At 53.1% G+C, this 19351-nt stretch overlaps 1 protein-coding gene across 2 annotated transcripts in view; it reads left to right on the top strand.

Moving 5' to 3' along the window:
• The window catches only part of DPP9 (dipeptidyl peptidase 9), a 44131-nt gene extending 29070 nt beyond the window's left edge, over nt 1-15061 (top strand). The window contains exons 15-22 of one of the 2 annotated variants that reach the window (XM_063109539.1): nt 2766-2918; nt 3576-3711; nt 5588-5733; nt 6709-6855; nt 8726-8878; nt 9522-9664; nt 11159-11270; nt 13797-15061. In XM_063109539.1, the coding sequence (XP_062965609.1) occupies nt 2766-2918; nt 3576-3711; nt 5588-5733; nt 6709-6855; nt 8726-8878; nt 9522-9664; nt 11159-11270; nt 13797-13889 (1083 nt within the window). In that variant the 3' untranslated portion in view covers nt 13890-15061. Of the gene's footprint in view, nt 1-2765; nt 2919-3575; nt 3712-5587; nt 5734-6708; nt 6856-8725; nt 8879-9033; nt 9169-9521; nt 9665-11158; nt 11271-13796 lie in introns of those variants that run through there. The other variant, XM_063109540.1, reaches the window with a different exon arrangement.
• Nucleotides 15062-19351: the final 4290 nt, after the last annotated feature.

Below are 19351 nucleotides of genomic sequence, written 5' to 3'. Positions count from 1 at the left end.
CTTGTCTGACCCAGAAACCCCAGTCTAGGTGTAGACCCATGCAGGTCATCCTGGAGCACATTCGAGATATTTGTACACTCATGTGCTTCTCAGCATCATTTGTATGATGGAAATGACAGATGGTTTCTGACTGACGATGGTTTGACTTTTGATTTTTCAACTTCATGATGGGTTTATGGAGATATTGTCTCATCATAAGTCAAGGACTTTGTTACCACTTACAACGGGGTTATGGTTTCTGCTGAGCATGAATCACTTTTGCATCATCATAAAGTCAAGTCATCATAAGTCAAGCCATCATAAGTCTGGCCATCATAGGTTGAACTGTTGTAAGCTGGGGACCATCTGCTGTGTTCCCAGCATTAAGTGCATTTTTGACGTACAACACTATAATGTGTTTATGCGGACATAGCCCCGTTGTAAGCCTAGGAGCATTTGTAGCTGTCAGTAGCCACCTGAGCGAGTGAGAGAGGAAGGACGGGTAGGTCCAGGTTATGTAAGTGGCCAGGTCGATCACACTGGAACCACGCCCATCTGAACGCCCTGTCGCTGTCTTGGAAAGAGGTCACTCTGAATTGTCAGGGAAAGAAACAGGCCCCTTTCTGTACAGTTTCATATCCACATCTTTATTTGCTAAGTGAGAAGGTCAGGAGGTGGGCCACCAAAGGTTAAACCACAGTCAGAGGTGACCTGCTGTACGTCTCCCTGCTGTGGCTCAGCTGGGTCACCAGAGTCACCCCCAGCTCATAGCCTGGCTTGATCCCTCACTGGGTGGGGACTATGTAAGTCTTAGTTTCCTCACTTGTAAAAATGGGGATAATAAATAGCTCTAAGCCTTCCATCTTTATAGCAGAGTGTCTTCCCCCTTCGGCACTGTGGATATGTGGGGCCATATCACTCTGTGGCAGGACCGTCCTGGGCACTGCAGGTGCTGAGCAGCATTCCTGACCTCCACCAGCTCCATGCCAGGAGCTCCCTCCCACCCACAGTGATGACAGCCACAAATGTCCCCAGACATGGCCCAGTGTCTGCTGGGGGCAGAAGCACATGCATACCCCATAAGGACACTGCTTTAAAGTAATTTGAAGCCTTCAGCACAGGTGTGTGGTATGCACAAGAGACAATATTACTTCTGTATCATTTTGAATGTTTTAGCATTTGCACGTCTTATCATTTTACCCTGAAATTAGGAAGAAGAAGAAAAAAAGAAGCATTTTAAAAGTTAAAAAAGCAAAGTGTGTCCTCCAAAGTCCCAGTCGAGGGCTGTGCACTCCAGGCAGCCTTTGAGCCAGGCCTCACTGAGGACGAGTCTCAGTGAGCACCACCTATGCTGGGACATGGTCCCGGCCCCCAGCCCTTGCTGGTGCCACTCTCGGGAAAGCCCCAGGGCCCTGGTGGTCTCGCTGCAGCCAGAAAGGGCTTCCCCCTGTGTGCACATCTTCTCACGTCCTCATGACCAAACCAGCACATAACTACCTGTGGTTTGGGATTTTCCAGCAGCAGCCTCTATTTCTAGAAATGCTGCAGGTAAAAAGTACAGTAACAGCGAATACAGAAGTATTCATTGTAAAAATCGAATTGTTCCAGATGAGACTAAGATTGGAATCTCCTATCAGCCTTGCCCCTGACACCAATAACTTCTTCCCCTCCTCTGAAATGATCACTGCAAATCTTCACATGTGAGGACAGGTCTCCCTGGGAAATACACAGCATCACCATTTTAGGGAGTCTGTAGGTTTTTTTTCGAAAATGTGAGTTTATGTGGCCACACATAATTGTGCAGTGATTATGGAACCAGCCCACCTTTTTGGACATTGAAGTAGTTAACATTAAATTAATCAATTTATTTATTTATTTATTTATTTGGCAGTTGGCCAAATAAATAAATCCGAACCCTTCACCTTCACGTGTTACCGAACCCTTCACGTGTTACCAACACCGTGCCGTAACCAAGTAAGCTAACTGGCCAGCCCCTCGCTGTTACCCTTTTCTTCCCCCCAAGTCTTAACATTTTGAGCATCCTCATCCTTACATGTTGGATGCCTGGCAGGCGAACTCCTGAGGAGCAGCCCCCACGAGCGTAATTAGGAGGTCCAGGCTGAGCCTTTTTTTTTTTTTTTTTTTTTAAGGAGTTTTGCCTCCAGGCTGTCAGGGCGGCCCCCCACATCTGCACACGCCCCACAAGTCTGAGCCTCAACAGCCCCCCAACCCTAGTTGGCTGCTTGCCTGAGGTTCCTTCATGTCCCTTGGGGTCCCCGGGTCCCTGGTTACCACCTCCCCTGGCCTCTCAGGCCCTGGGCACAGGGACAGTGCCCTCCTACCCATGCATGAGGGAAGAGCTGGTCCTCCATCCCGTGGAACTCCATAGCCTCTGAGTTCCTCTGTGGGTGACTGGTCAATGTCCACTCACCCCCAACAGCAGCATTTGTTTGGCACTTCTTGTGACAATCCCTCCTTTAGCCTCTGCCCCAGGACCTGTGCTCTCCCCTCCCGCGTCAGCGTCCAGGGTTGGAGTTCTGATTCCGAGTCTCCCCCAGAGAACTTGCAGTCAGCCCACCTAGATCGGGGTCTGCTCCTGGCCCCCGGGGTTAGATACACATATCTCAGAGACAATTCATCTCCAGCCCAGTGGGCTCAAGCCACACTTGGGGGAGAACGGGACCCCTGTCTGCAGCAGGCTGGGCCCTGCTGCCATGGGGCAGGGAGGCTCGGGAAGCCAGGGCCAGTTGGGGCCGCGTCATGAGGAGCCCCCTGTCCCCCTGCAGATCTGGGTCAATGAGGAGACCAAGTTGGTGTACTTCCAAGGCACCAAGGACACGCCGCTGGAGCACCACCTGTACGTGGTCAGTTACGAGTCAGCTGGCGAGATCGTACGCCTCACCACGCCTGGCTTCTCCCACAGCTGCTCCATGAGCCAGGTGGGCACCCCCAACCCCAGGTATCCCCACACCACTGCCCCTGCACCTGCCTGGCAGCTCCCCAAGGGCCAGGCACAGGCTGAAGGTCATTATGTCACCTTTCTCACAACAGCCCCAAGACAAGCAGTTCCTACCCACCTCCCAGGTAGGGGGAGGAAGGGAGTAACGTGCCCACCCCCACCCCTCAAGGCAGTAAGGGATGGAGACACTCGGAGCCTATCCACTTAGCCTTGGTGCTGCTACTCTGTGTGCAGAGGGATGCACCCCTTAGCCTCTCCGAACATTCTAGAACATCAGGCAGCAGACTTGCAAAGCACCACTCCTGGTCCAGGGCAAGAGTGGGTACAGAGGGCAAGCCTTGGGCTCTGGCTTTGGACCAATCCAGGTCCTTTGGTCATGCCCTGTGGGTCCCTGGCCAGGGGACAGTTTCTCTCAGCCTCAGTTTCCATATCTGCAAAACAAGGCAATGCTAGCAGCACCCATTGGATGTGGGTGGATGGGGTTTTGAGGCTTCCACAAGCAAGCACAGGGTGGACACAGCGAATAACTCAGGTGCTAGAGGCAAAGAGAGGGACGCCCCCTGAGAGCAGGATGGGTGGCCAGGATGATGAGGACACTGGCATCCCGCCATGCTCAGTGCCCCCGTCCTGCCTGCAGAACTTTGACATGTTCGTCAGCCACTACAGCAGTGTGAGCACACCGCCCTGTGTGCACGTGTACAAACTGAGCGGCCCTGACGACGACCCCCTGCACAAGCAGCCGCGGTTCTGGGCCAGCATGATGGAGGCAGCCAGTGAGTAGCTCCTTCCCTGGCCCCTTCCCCTGGAAGCCTCAGCTTGTCTGTCTGAGAAATGGGTCACTGCATCCCATTAAATTGTGCGAGGGAGACAGAGCCACCTGGTAGGTGGGAGGAAGCAGCCTGGAGCCCACCTGCTCACCTTCCCCAGTGCCCAGACCCCTCCAGGAGCCCTGAGAGCTCATCATAGGACATCACCAGCGGCCCTCACTGTCTGTGTGCCCTGCTGCTTGAGACTGCCTCCAGTCTGAGCTGCAGTATGCGGGGTGGGGATTCCATTCAGGAGGTGACTATCTGCCAGACAATAATAATGAGCAAGACACAGACCCCATCCTTGGGAAGCCCACAGGCCAGTGGGAAGGTCAGTGAGTAGACACTTTGAACCCGGACCAAGGTTAAGGTTCAAATCCCCCTACCAGCCTGCCAAAATAATAAAATAAAATGAACATGCAGATGGGACACAGTCCCCACCCGAGCCAACTCCAAACCTGCCGTGGTTCTCAGTTTTAACGCTCCATCCTTTCTCCCTGGCCCTGGGGTCCTGGCTACAGCAGGATAGGCCACAGGGACCCCTGGACAGGGTGTCCTTGTGCTCAGAGGCAGCTGCCACCACAGCACCTGCACAGAGACATGCCGAAGCCTGTGCTTGTGAAAGAAGCACAGGGACGGTCCCAGAGGGGCCTCAGGGCAGCAAGAAGCTCCCAACAACTTGCCCAAGATCTGGAAGGTCCGTAGAAGGAAAACAATGCTTAGCACCGTGAACCATTTAGTCAAAAAGATGACCTAGCCAGGCCCCTACTCTGCCATGTTGGTGGGTTTCCAGAACATTCTACAAAATAAAAATATTGACGTGTGGGGTGTTTTGCAGGTTAGCAAGCATTTTGTGACACCATCCCCCCTGGAGCATAAGTAGATACAAGGCCTATTCCCTTCTCAGTCCCCACTGAAACAGTCAACAACTTGGGACCTGGTTTTACAGATGAGAAAACTGAGGCCAGGAAGGGCTCACCAAGGCACCAGCACAGCAGCGAGGGGCAGGGATCAGAGCACAGGTGCCCATGTCTGGAAGGTGAACGAGGACACCATTTCCTGAAACTCCCCATTTGGGCCACGTTGTCACCTGTATCAGGAATTGGCCAACTGCAGCCCGAGGGCCACATCAGCCACCCACAATCATTTATGGGTTGCCTGTGGTTGCTTTTGGGCCACAACAGCAGAGCTGAGTTGTTAGGACAGACACACAAAATCAGGCCCGCCAAGCTGAAAATATTCCCTGTCAGGCTGTTTACAAGTAAACTTCTGCTGTCCCAACCTGTATGTATTACTGTTTACTTGTTTTCCTTTAACTCGACTCACTCCTCTTACTTTCATAAACTTATTTAAAGAAAAACCTTGGCCCCACCATACGATTGAACAACAGTGTTGCTTTGCAAACATAACAGTGACCATAAAAACCAGTGAGAAGCAGAGCATAAAACTAGCCAGTAGTCAGTTTCTAGAGGTGGTGTTGCCTTTGTAGGTCACCAAGTGGCAGGGGGCTGCTGAAGACAGGTCCAGCCAGACCCTTTCCCCTTGGGGTCGTGAGGAGGATACAAGGAAAGCCGGAAGAGGATTAGCTTTCTCGACATGGGGATCCAGGAATCACTGTCTAAATTTTCACCCTCACTGCCCTCAGTGGCATCTGTGCCCCATAGAGTTCTGCGTTCGGTAATCTCCGGAGGCGTAATGTCCAGCCCCCAGATTCTGATTTAAACCCTCAGGAAGCCCAGAAGGCGAGGGGGGCTTCAGGTCCCTGCTCCGAGGCTAGGTGCAAGGCATGGACTGTGGGTGTCGGCCACACGGGGCCACATAGCCACGGCCCCATCTTGCGCAGGCTGCCCTCCGGATTACGTGCCTCCGGAGATCTTCCACTTCCACACGCGGTCGGATGTGCGCCTCTACGGCATGATCTACAAGCCGCATGCCGTGCAGCCCGGGAAGAAGCACCCCACCGTCCTCTTTGTGTACGGAGGCCCCCAGGTGGGTGCCAGGCCTGCTCCCCAGACCCCCACCCCTCCGCCCGATCTTCCAGGGGAAGGTTGAGGAGGCCCCTGGCCACCTTCCTCATGCCCCCCAACCCCACTCTGCCACTTGTGTCCTGACCACACAGGGATCTCAGGGGGCCCTTGCTCCTGCCTCTGTGTCCATCTGCATACCCCTCCCTCCTGAATGCTTCTCCCATCACCTGCTGACTCCATTGTCCCTCTGGGCTTTCTGACCCAGCAGTGACCCATGCTCACCCTGGCAACCCGCTTGGGACAGAGGTAGCCATGGGCCTTGAGTCCAATTCCCTGAGAAGGGGGCAGGGCTGGGCAGCCAGATTGGCGGGTGGATCCACCTAAGAATGTAGTTCTCAACCAGGGGCACTTCTGTCCCCCATCCCTGGGGCATTTGTGGTTGTCACGACTGAGGGTGCTCCTGGCATGGAGTAGGTGGAGGCCAGGGACTCTGCTCAGCACCTGCAGTGCCCAGGACAGCCCCACCACAGAGAATGATCTAGTCCCAAATGTTAGTTGTGCCACAGTGAGAAACCCTGGTTTTAGTAAAGTTACTGGAAAAAATAACTGTCCACACCCACCAGTTTCTTGTGACTGTTTTCTGAAGATAACTGGAACAGGGGGGCTATGGCTGAAGACACAAGGGAGTAATCCCCAGCAAGGGCCTGGGGCAGTGGCCTGGCTGAGGGGGAGGCTGTCCCTCTCTCCTGAGACCATTCCAAGCACAGAGCCTGATGCACAGCAGGCCCCCTTTGACCTTGTCCCTCCCCAAGTGTCCAGAGCCTTCCAAGGCCATCCAAAGCCACCTTCATGACAAAGTTCAGCTGCCTTAATCAGGCTCTAAGACCCCAGCCTGTCCCCATTCCTTATCCGCTGCCATCTGGCTGCTGCCTGGCCCGCCCCACCAGTTGTCTCTCGCTGGATTGTGTATCTCTCACACAAAGCCTACCCCATGCAGGTGCAGCTGGTGAATAACTCATTCAAAGGAATCAAGTATCTGAGGCTCAACACGCTGGCGTCCCTGGGCTACGCCGTGGTTGTGATCGATGGCCGGGGCTCCTGTCAGCGAGGGCTTCGGTTCGAAGGGGCCCTGAAAAACCAAATGGTAACTTCTCTCAGTCACTGTGTAGGGAAGGGAATCCTGGGCCATGTGAGCTCGGGCTATGGGGCAGCTTTGGGGCATCACACAGAGGATAGTTGTGGCCAGGAAGACATGGGCATAAGGGGGTTCCTGGGCTTTTGGAACCCAGGGGAACATCCTGCTCTGCTGCTCAGCTCTGAGCTGTGCTCCATGGGGACACTAGTATATCCATCCCACCTGGCACCTGAGCACATGGCGTGGGGGGAGACTGTGGCCAGATGCAGCCAGACACTACAGTACAGGCCAGGTCTGCAGGGAATCCTGAGGGCTGAGCTGGACAAGGACTGGTGGCTGTAGAAGTGGAGCTAACAGTGATGGTGATGGTGGTGATGATGATGACGATAGTGATGATGGCATTGACAGTGGAAATGATGGTGATGGTAGTGATGGTGATGATTGTGGTGGAGATGATAACAGTGGCGGACGTAATGGAGGAGGTGATGGTGATGGAGATGGTGATGGTGGTGATGATGGTGATGGTGGTGGAGATGGTGGTGGTGGTGGTGGTGGTGGTGGTGGTGGTGGTGATGGTGATGATGGTGGTGGGGGTGATGGTGGTGATGGTGGTGGTGATGGTGGTGGTGGTGATGGTGATGGTGGTGATGGTGATGGTGGTGGTGATGATGATGGTGGTGGTGATGATGGTGGTGGGGGTGATGGTGGGGGTGATGGTGGTGGTGATGGTGGTGGTGATGTTGGTGATGGTGATGGTGGTGGTGATGATGATGGTGGTGATGTTGGTGATGATGGTGGTGGTGATGGTGGTGGTGGTGATGTGATGGAGATGGTGGTGGTGATGGTGGTGATGATATCGTGATGGTGGTGATGGTGATGGTGGTGGAGATGGTGATGGTGGTAGTGATGGTGGTAGTGATGGTGATGATGGTGATGGTGATGATGGTGGTGATTATGGTCATGGAGATGGTGGTGGTGATAGTGATGGTGATGAAGATGTGGTGGAGATGATGGTGGTGATGGAGATGGTGGTAGAGATGGTGATGGTGGTGGAGATGGTGATGAAGATGGTGGTGGAGTTGGTGATGGTGGTGATGGTAATTGTCTCAGTCTGTGCAGCTATAACAAAATACCACACACAGGGTAATTTGTAAAGAACACAGATTTACTTGTCAGAGTTCTGGAGGCTGGGAAGTCCAAGATCAAGGCACCAACAGGGCCGGTGTCTGGTGAGGGCTGCTCTCTGCTTGAAAGATGGCACCTTGTTGCTGCATCTTCTGGCAGGGAGGAACGCTAAGTCCTTGCATAGCAGAAGGGGTGAAAAACAGGCAAACTCCCTCCATCATGCCCTTCTGTAAGAGTGCACAGTCCCAGTGACCCAGTCACCCCCTAAAAGCCACACTTCTCCATACTGCCACATGGGGATTAAGTTTCAACATGAGTTTGGGAGGACCACAAACATTCCAACCATAGCAGGGACATTGACAATGATGACCCCAGCTGTTCATTGAGCCTTTGCAGAGCCAGGCCTCTGGGCGCAGGATGCTGATGATCTCATTTTGTCCTCATGCCTCCTGTCAAGTATGTCCTATTCATGTTAACATCCCATTAGCAAACTGAGGCCCTGAGATGGGACATGACTCATCAGGAGGTGGCAGAGCAGGGTTGGTGCTGTATCTGCCCAGCCACTACCCCCCCACCCCCCACCCCCCACCCCCAGAGAGCAGGCAGGGTTTGAACAGGGCCTGGAGAGGTGGGTGGCTTCCAGACAGTTGCTTTTGATCCAAGAGGGAGAAGACTCCCACAAGGGACAGAGGTGGGACTGCAGGGGATACACCCAGGAGGAAGCCACTGAGGGGTGCCCGGCCTCCTCTCCCAGGGCCAGGTGGAGATCGAGGACCAGGTGGAGGGTTTGCACTACGTGGCGGAGAAGTATGGCTTCATCGACTTGAGCCGCGTCGCCATCCACGGCTGGTCCTATGGAGGTTTCCTCTCGCTCATGGGACTGATCCACAAGCCCCAAGTGTTCAAGGTGGGTCCTGTCCCCGGCCGTTCTCAGCCACACCTGCTCCCTACCCCCTGCCCGCTGCCCCTGTCTACACTGTGCCTGCCCATGCCACTCGGGGCCCGCCCCCTTGGGGGAGGCACCTCGGCAGGGGCCTTGCCATGTGGCTGTTTCTCCCGCAGCAGCCCCACGGGGCCGAGCCCCCCTCCTCATTGCCCGCCACCGCTGACCCCAGGATGGCATCCGGCTGCACAAAAGCCCGCCAGCAGCTCTCGGTGGGAGGCTGAGCCCGGGACCCCGGCCTCCGATGGGCAGAGGTGGGGCATGGTGTGAAGAGCGTCGGGGGAGGGGCCCCCAGGCCGGCGACACTGTCAGGGCACTGCGGGGCGGCGGCGATGAGGAGGAGGAGGAGGCAGACGGGCAGGGGACCGGGCCCACCGTGGCTGGGAGGGGCCTCATCTGCCCTCCCAGCGCCCTGGCCTCCCTCCAGCAGTGCACAGTCCATGGGGACACACGATCTGAGGGCCCCTTCCCCTGCTAGCCCCTGTGTGCATGACCGCTCCTCACATCCTCCAGGGGTCCCTGGGACAGCTGGCCGAGTGCTGGCTCCTGGGACCCGACACCTTTCTCTCTCTCTCTCTCTGCCCCATCGGTCTGCCGTGTCCTTCAGGTGGCCATTGCGGGCGCCCCGGTCACAGTCTGGATGGCCTATGACACAGGGTACACAGAGCGCTACATGGACATCCCAGAAAACAACCAGCATGGCTACGAGGCAGGTTCTGTGGCCTTGCACGTGGAGAAGCTGCCCAATGAGTAAGGCCACAATCCCTGAGCCCCACATTCCCCCCGAGTGCTCTCCTGCCAACCCTCTCCGGCACCTGCAGTTTCTCTGTACATCCAGGACACCCCCGTGCCCCCATTGGCTCCAGGACACCCTCTGAGCCCCAGGCTGGCCAGGTGCCACCCTCCCATCTCCCACACTGCACCTCGGGACCTGGGCAGGCGCAGCCCCCACTCTTTGCATGTGCCTGGCATCCCCAGCTCTCTTTTCTCACTGCACCTCACTGGAAGCAGGCGTGCAGGGATGTGGAGGGAAAGAGGCCCCAGCCCTGCCCCCCGAAAGATGGAAGGGAGGAAGGAACTAGAGTCACCCCACTTTTCACCGCAGGCTGCCCTCCTCTCCCTCACCAAAAGCACTTCCCCGCCAGCCAGCCCCCAGCACGTGTTCACCTGTGAGGCCCATCAGTCAGCCTTGACCCTGAACAGCCTCTTTCTTGTGGGTTTTGACACTCTATGGTTTGGGGCACAGACGTCCATGGTAGTCATAATGTCCAGGTCCGTGGGACCAACTCAGATGTACCGTTCACGCTTTTGGCACTGGCCTAATTCTCTGATTGAGAGAAAGTGGTGTTACCATTTTCTGTTGTGTTTCTGTCTGGTTAGTGTTCGCTGGAATCCCTGCAGTCACCTTGGGTGACTTCAAAGTCCACCAGAGTCCCTCTCGCAGGGATGCTGCTCTCTGTGGTCTGGAGCATGGTCTGGGCTCCCTGCCATGCCACCGTCCAGCCCACTGCCCCAGGCCTGTGCACATCCTCACACACGGCCGTTTAAGTTCATGTTCATTCAAACTAACTGCACTGATAAATCCCTTGGGACAGAATGCAGATTAGCAGCTGCCTGGGGATGCAGGGTGACTGCTAATGGGAATGGCCCTATGCCGCTGATCCACCCACTTTTGGGGGGGCGTCTACTGGCCGGTCTGGGGAGCTGAACCCTCGACATTGATGTTACAACACCACGCTCTAAGCAGCTGAGCTAACTAGCCAGCCCTGATTCGTCCACTTTAAAACAGTTACTTTTAGGTTATGTAAATTTTACCTCAATAATTTTTTATTTATTTTTCTTTTTTGGCATCTGTCTGATGGGGATCTCAACCCTTTACCTTGGTGTTATAACACTGCACTCTAACCAAGTCAGCTACTGGCCGGCATTACATTTTTTTAAATTAAATGAAAAAATGCACTTCCTCAGTCACTCCCAGCACATTTAAAGTGCTCTGTAGCCACACATGGCCAGTAGTGGCAGTGCTGGGCAGCGCAGGTCTGGCACATTTCATCATTTCAGAGTGCCACGGGGCAGCGCTGCCACAAAGGCTCCCCTGTGGCACAGGGACCACCAGCTAGTCCCGCCCCAGGCTTTCAATTCCATTCTATCTCCTGTCCTGGGGCTGGGGACACTCTGAGCCCCTGAACCTTCCGAGGCCATGGCAGTGGCCCAACCGCCTCAGGGTGTGACTTTGTCTCTCAGGCCCAACCGCCTGCTCATCCTCCACGGCTTCCTGGATGAAAACGTGCACTTTTTCCACACAAACTTCCTCGTCTCCCAGCTGATACGAGCAGGAAAACCTTACCAACTCCAGGTGGGTGGCTCCTGGATGCTTTGGGCCCCTCCCCAGGAGCTGGCCAGAACTCTAAAGTCAGGGTCCTCTTCCAGGTGGGCAGCAGGGCGTGGCAGAGTTGCTTGCCACTGTGTTTGCCACCAGCAGCAGAGGTTCCGGCGGGATCTGTGGCTCACACTCCCCTGCCCTCCACCCCCGGGGGGCCTCCCGGGTTACTCCCCTTTCCCTGCCCACCTCCCACCTCTCCTGCTTTCCCACACTGCCCACTGCTCCATGTTCATCCTGAGCTCCCAGGGGACCCAATGTTGATTTGTGTATGTTTATTTAGCTCCAAGGTACTGCTGACTTCAGTGCTAGGAATGGGGTGGCAGGAACAGCCAGACTCACGCCAGCTCACAACTGAGTGGAGGGAGGTAGATGTTACCGAAATTATCACACAGACACACGTTTTGTTTGAAACCAACAAAGTTGCTTTGAGGAAACCACAGGGTGCTGAAAGTATCTGGTGGGTGGGGACGGAGGTGTCAGAGAAGAACTCCCTGAGGAGGTGCCATTTAAGGGTACTAAAGGCAGCAAAGGGTCAGCAAGGCTTGGTGGGACCCGGAGTGGTGGACATCAGCTATAGAAACGTGTTGGAGGGACAGGAGACCAGGGTGGCCACTGGAGCAAGCTGGAGAGGAGTGGGGGGCCTGGGGTGGGTGTGTGCAAGGCCAGCTGGGCAGATCCTTGACAGTGAGGGGGTGGGGTTAGTACAGTTGTTAGGGGGCGGGCCTAGGAGGGCTTCAGCAGTTGGGGGCAGGGCCTCAGTGGTAAGGTGTGTGTGGGGGAGCTCAGCAGTAAGGGGGTGGGCTTTGGAGTTGGGGGGGCCTCGGTTAGGAAGGCGTGGTTTTGGCTGAAAGGGGTTGGGCCTTGGAGGTGAGGGGCCAAGCCTTAGTTATTAGGAGCTGGGCTTTGGCAGAAGTGGGGGCTGGGTCTTGAGGGGCGTGGCCTTAGTGTCAGGGTGGGTGGGGCCTTGGCTCGATTGCGTCCTGAGGGTGGTGAGAGGTGTGCAGGGTGTGTGAGCAGGACCTGAGCTGCTCTGCTTCCCATTTAACCAGTGTTCCTCTGGCTGCCATGTGGGCAGGGACCTGTGGGGGTCAGAGGGGCATGGTCCACGGCAGCTGTTCTGGCAGGAGATCTGGAGATACTGTGGAGATGAGAGGGATGGGTTCCATTACACATTGATGCTTCCCGGTCTTGCTGCTTCCTGGATGCCTCCACATGTGCTGTCCTGTTGACACTCCACAGATGGGGAAGCTGAGGGCTCCAGAGTAGAAGGGATAGTATTCCCCATCTGTGCAATGGGCATGATGCCCCCTGTCTCCTGGGGGCCAAATGAGGTCTCTCAGGAAGAGCACTTAGCGTGCAGGGTGGGCCCTCCCTCCCAGCCCGGGAGGCTAAGACCCATGCTGGTGTGAGGGGGCACGGGCACAGCATGTGTAGACGGCCCGAGGTCAGGGCAACAGGGGCTGTCCCAGGTCATGCCAGTGCCCAGGGTGGACAAAATGAGGCCCGTGAGGCAGCAGTGGCAGCGGACCCAGGAGACTAGTCTTGATGTCAGGCTGGCAATTCCTTGCAGAGGTCTAGGCCCAGCACCGTGTCATCAGAATTGCGATTCATCCAGGGATGGATTAAAGAAGGCAAAGGTAGAGGAAGGGGGACCAGTGGGCAGCTTGGTGCATTCCTAAAGCAATGGGCCAGCTTGGTGGCCGTGGGTCTGCAGAGGAGGGGATAGTTCAGAAACCCGAGATGGACAGGAGGAAGTGAGGAGTGAGCCTCCCGGCCATGCTGCAGGCCAGCCCCATGGGGAACCAGGGCTAGGCCTGCCCCGTGAGCCCCCAGGGGGCAGCAGGGAGCTGATGGGGGTGCCCATCAGCACCTCGGGACCCTTTGCTTCATGGCCAGAGGCAAGACCTGCGCTCCTGTCTGTCCATTCACCGGCCTGGGCATTGACTGGGCCAGGTCTCAGAAGAGTGGGTGGGTCTGTGGGAGTGGCTTTTGTGTCATGTCGCCACCCCTTTCTGCAGATGATCTCTCAGTGGTAAGAGGACCCAGAACACATTCACAAAGCCTGGGAGGAGGCTGTCCTGGGGGCCTACAGCTTGGCATGCTCAGTCAAACATGGCCTTTTGGTAAAATAGAAATGGCTGGGGACGAGGGCAGTAGACGTCCCTGAGATTTGAGGTCACGATGTCCTCTGCAGAGGTTGGTTTTGGGGGGTCAGAGGCATACTTTGTAAGTCTTTCATATATGCAAGTGCATGGCATCTTATAAACCTTAGCTTACCGGACCTTCACAGAGTCTGTGAAGTCTGTGTTCACCACGTTTTCAAGAGGAGCCCAGAGTTACATATCCAGTCGGTGGCAGAGGCAGAATTCAAATCCAGGACTGTCGGCCTCAGCACTCAGGCGCCCTCTCTCTCGGTGCCCTTGAGCCAGAGTCAGGGAGGAGCCTTAGGTGCAGGGGCAGTGCCACAGTGCCCCTAGCCCTGCCTTCTCTCTCCCCCAGATCTACCCCAATGAGAGACACAGTATTCGCTGCCCTGAGTCTGGCGAGCACTACGAAGTCACACTGCTGCACTTTCTACAAGAATACCTCTGAGCCCTCTGCGGGGCCGGCCTGGGCTCGCCCCGCCCGCCCGGAGCCTTCATATCAGAGCACAAGTGGCTTCGCAGCTGCCACCGCCACCACCACCGCCACCGCCAGGGGAGCAGGCGGGAGGGACGAGTGGTCCCGCAGGCTCCAATCAGGTGCCTCCTCCCAGCCCCGGCTGGACAGCCCTGCCGCCCCCGAGGAGCTGCTGCCTTCGCTGCCCCGATGCCTTTTGTCATTTTTTTTTTTTTTTTTTTTTATGCTCCTGGGGGTATTTTTGCTTGCTGCTTCTTGGATGCCAGGACAGAGAGAGATGATGGCCAGTTTCCACGAGGCACTGCCTCCAGCCATCACCTCCTTTCCCTGTCTTGTGGCAGGAGGAGGCCACAACCCCGCCACGCACTGGAGAGGCCCAAACTTGGGCAACCTAGGCCAGAACAGACTTGGAGGAGTCTGGGCTGGGAGGTTCCAGGCCACAGCCCGGGGCGCCCTCCATCCTGCAGCTCCCCAAGGCCTCTGGGTCCCCTGCCCTGGCCAGCCACTGTCCCCAGCCCAGAAGCATGCGATTGCCTGTCCTCTCCCCCAGTCCCCCACTTCATGTTTGTGTTTTGTTTTGGGGGGCGTTTTTCATAATTATTTAAAAGAAAGCAAGGGGTGCCTAAATCTGGACTTGGGGTCCACCGCCGGGCAGTGGGGGCTCAGCCCAGCAGCTGGTGAGCACTGTTCTTCTGAAGCCCAGAGTGGACAGGGATGCCAGCCCAACAGGAGTGAGTGGCCAGGTCTGCTGGGGGGACACCTGCCACCTTGCCCCGAGCTTTCAGGCAGGCACTGAAACGCGCCGAGCAAGCTTCGGCTCTCTGCTGGTCAGCGGCTGCTGTCTCCTCCCCAGCCCAGCTGGCCAGCCACACGTGTCTGCCTGGCCTGGGAAGCCCTGGGGCTCAGGATCGGGAGGTGGAACCATTCCCACCTCAGGGTTCTACTTCCCCTTCCTCCCTCTACCGCAAGAGTTCTGCCTGGGGGTAGGCAAAAAAAAAAAGTAAAAAGAAAAGAAAAGAAAAAAAAAAAAAAAACAGAAACCACCTCTACATATTATGGAAAGAAAATATTTTTGTCGATTCTTATTCTTTTATAATTATGCGTGTAAGAAGCAGACTCATTAAACGATTCCAGATGGAAACGTCGCCACCGGTCTGAGGTTCTTTCTAAGTCCTGGGGCTCCTGGGAGTAGGAGGGGGACTGAGACCAGGCACAGCAAAAAGGCATTACCATTGCCACAATCTTGGCAGCTTTGGGGACCACTGGATTAGCTAGGGCAGCCCTGGCACAAGTCAGGGAGGGGTGTCACGGCCCTATGAGACTGGTCCAATGAAGACAGCCCCAGCTGCCCTGAATAGAGCAGTAAATATCCTGAGGTCCAGAAAGGTTAGTTGGTCTGTGGCCCAGGCATATCCCTTAGGGACCCAGGACGTGATGTGGTGTGTGGCCTTGCCTGTCCCCATAGGCTCCCCCAGGACAACAGGGCAATCTGAATATGAAGGGAGCCCCTGGTGACTACCCAAGGCATTTTGAGCTGTGTTTCTAACAGCTGAGATAGACTGTCCTGCTCAATCCATTCCCTCAATCTTATGGGATTTATTTATTATTTAAATTATTATTTATTATTTATTTATTATTTTTTTGGCGCTGGTCAGTACAGGGATCAAACCCTTGGCCTTGGTGTTATCAGCCCCACGTTCTAACCAACTGAGCTAACTGGCTAGCCCAGTTCCACTTTTTAAAAAAATGGGTTTAAAAAATAAATAAAACACCTCAGTACACAAGGATATTTAGGGGAAAGACATCCTCCCTCCATAGAAGTAACCCCCCCTCCAAATGTCTTGTATATTCTTCTAGGAACAGTCTACACATATGTGTCCACACACAGGTAGGTAACTAAACGTATTTATTTGCATCTTGATCTTCCACCTAACTGTACCACATTATTGCACTAGCTTACCTTAGTTTTTTATACCTGCATTCTATTCTGCTGTGTAAACGTACTGTAACTTATTTCCCCAGTCCCCTATCAAGGGATACATAGGCTATTCTGAAATTTTTGATAATATAAATCAGGTTGGCAAACATTTTAGGTAAAGGGCCTGAGAATAAATATTCTAGGTTTTGTGGGTAAGTCCCTGTGGTAACTATTCAGCGCTGCCATTGTACCACAAAGGCGGCCCTAGATAAAATGTAAACTAATGGGTGTGGCTGTGTGCCAATAAAACTTTATTTATAAAAGCAAGCAGCTAGCCAGGTTTGGCCCACAGACTGTAACTGGCCAACACCTGTTATATAATCCTGCAACAAATAGCTTTGTTTTGGACATAGGAGGGTACTTCAAAAAGTTCATGGAAAAATGGAATCAAAAGATAATGGGAATCTTTCCATGAACTTTTTTTTTTTTCTTTTTTTTTGGTGGCTGCCTGGTTCAGGGATCTGAACCCCTGATCTTGGTACTATAACACTGCCTCTAGCCAACCACACTAACCAGCCAGCCTCCCATGAGCTTTTTGAAGTACCCTCATATGTATGAATTTATAGGGTAAATTCCTAGAATTGTCAAAAGGTATATTCATTTTTAAATTTAGAAATATATTGCCAAATTGCTTTTCAAAGAGAATGCCTCACAGCACACTACCACCAAGACAGAAGTGCCTGTTTCTGCATTCCTTTACCAACACTACTAGTTATTAGATAGTTTTATCTTTGCCAATCTTACAAGTGAAATGGGGCATCTCACTGTAATTTGAACCCACATTTCTCTTGTGTGTAGGGATTTTTTCCTATCTTAAGACATCTGCTTTCTCATAGTCATTTATTCATGTCCTTTGCCCACCTTTCTTTTAACCTGTCAGTCTCATTGATTTCTAGATGCTCTTTACATATGAAGGAAAGCAGCCCATTGTCATACATTTTGCAAACCGAAATACATTGCCCATTTCAATGCATTCTACTGGTAGGAAGCTCAGCCAATGAATCTTTAAAATCATCCTGTTGGGAACAAGAAAATGTCATTCACTTAATCCACCATAAAATCAAGGGTGGGGTGTGTGTATGGTCAGAGTTCACAAGCCAAAGAATCTGGGTCTGGCTAAAGAAGACATATCAGAATGAGAGAACAGGTGGAAAAGGGTGTGCTGGGATTGCCCCAGGTGGTTTGGCAGCTGGAAACCTGCAACTTTGCAGCCTGAGTCAATATTCAGATTGCCATCAGACAGCATCTGTTGGCCAGACTTGAGTAGATCCCATTCCTGCCCCCTGACAAGTAGGCACAGAAGGGAAGGAAGTGAGGTGCCAGCAAGGAGGGGGAAGCTACAGAAGGACAAATGTCCGCTGGCAGAAGGTCTCAGTCTTTCAGCGGCAGCATGTGAAGAGGTGTTTCATTCCAGGTTGGCAGATGGGCCCCTTGTCTTCTCTATCATGGCTGGGGACTCCTGGGGACTCCATCAGCCTGAGGGGCCCTCTGCCTGTTCACATGCTTGACTCCTTTCCTGTCGGAAGTGCTCAGTCTCTGCTTGATTGGCAAGAGCCCATACGTGATGGACATAAATCCTGTGTCATATCAGTTGCAGATATTTTCCTGATTTGTCACTTGCCTTTCAAACATATTTAAAAAAAAAACAAAAAAAAAAACTGTAAACACAGGAAGTTGCAAAAACAATAGAGTCCCATGTACCCTTCACTGAGCTTCCCCTAATGCTAACATCTTACCTAACCACAGTACCTTGTCAAAACCAGGAAACTGACATTGGAATGATACAGTCAACTAGACTGCCCTCAGTATAGTGGTGAAATAAAAAAATTAAAAAACTAGACTGGGGCCGGCCCGTGGCTCACTCGGGAGAGTGCGGTGCTGATAACACCAAGGCCACGGGTTCGGATCCCATATAGGGATGGCCGGTTCGCTCACTGGCTGAGCGTGGTGCTGACAACACCAAGACAAGGGTTAAGATCCCCTTACCGGTCATCTTTTTAAAAAAAAAAAAAAAAAAAAAAAAAAACTAGACTGGATCTTATTTGGAATTTGCCAGTTTTTACATGCACTCATCCGTGTGTGTGTTTCTATCCACGTTATCACCTGCATAGACTCCTGTAACCACCAGCACAATCAAGACACGACTGTTTATTCACCACATAGGAGCTTCTTTCTTTTACCCTTTTGTATTCATATCCACCCCTATTTACGGTATCTTGACCATAGAGAGAGAAAAGTCTGTGAGATTTGTGGGATCAAATCTTTTCCTTTAGGATTGCTAGCGTTCACGTCATGTTTTCTTTTAATCCTTTCAGTGTGATTTTTTTTTTTTTTCAGACAAAAAAAACCAAAAGAGGCTTGGGGCTCAGAGTCTTTCTGAAAAGAATATGCACACACCTGCCCGTTTTCAGTAGGAGACTCAAAACAGCTCACAGTTGAAATACGTTGTTAGCAACTGAGCTTGGCCACTAACTGAATCCTTCACAGTGACAGGCTGAAGGTCGAACATCGAACATCGTGGTGAGGTAATGAAGAACCCACTGATGGAACCATGCTGGGTCAGACACCCAAGAAGCCAATTTCTGATCGGTCCACAGCAGGCAGGTGCAAAAAAGAAGGAATTTCTTAACACAAGGAAATATCCCCATTTAGGACGGGAGGCAGCTGCAGAAAGTCACCCACTCTGGACTCTGCGTCATCTGCAGAGGAATCAGCCTCCAACAAGATCCTTCTTCCTCCCTGACACTTGATCTTCATCCTTCATCCAGGAGGGGTACAGGGATTTAGTTCTTCAAAGGGTGCAACAGAGCCCAGTTTAGGCGTCACCTGTGAGATTATCTCTCTGGATTCTGTTCTTTTTAGTCAGGAAGGACCAGCTTAATTCTTGAGCCACCAGACCTGGCCATTTGTGTTTTCTTGAAATTTTAAGCAATTTGTGGCCAAAAGAATGATTTTTCAGGCTGGCCAGTTAGCTCAGTTGGTTAGAGCATGGTGTTATAACACCAGGTTCAGGGGTTTGGATCCCCTTACCGGCCAGCCACCAAAAAAAACCCCACTTTTTTTCTTCTGTTGTTAAAAACCTGGCATTTCCTAATTGGCACGTAATGATTAGTAGCAGCTACTATTTAGAGTTGTCACTTTGTGCCAAGTTCCGTAGTAGGAACGTTATCCTCATCCCCTCCCTTAATCCTCCTGACAACCCCTTGAGGTAGGGATTATTTTTTCACTTTTTATTCTAAAATAATGTTAGGCTCCCAGAAAAGCTGCAGAAATTGTAGAGTTCCCTCATACCCTTCACCCAGTTTCCCCTAATGGTAACATCTTAAGTAACCCCTAGTACAAGCCAAGTTACTGAAGCCAGGAAATCAACATCAACACAATCCCATTGACTAACCTATAAATCCTAATTAGGATTTGGCCAGTTCTGCCTCCTTTCCGGTCCAGGATCCCACATTGT

Source organism: Cynocephalus volans, chromosome 10 (assembly GCF_027409185.1).
Source record: "Cynocephalus volans isolate mCynVol1 chromosome 10, mCynVol1.pri, whole genome shotgun sequence".
NCBI lineage: Eukaryota > Metazoa > Chordata > Mammalia > Dermoptera > Cynocephalidae > Cynocephalus > Cynocephalus volans.
This window is presented reverse-complemented; position numbering and strand designations above follow the sequence as displayed.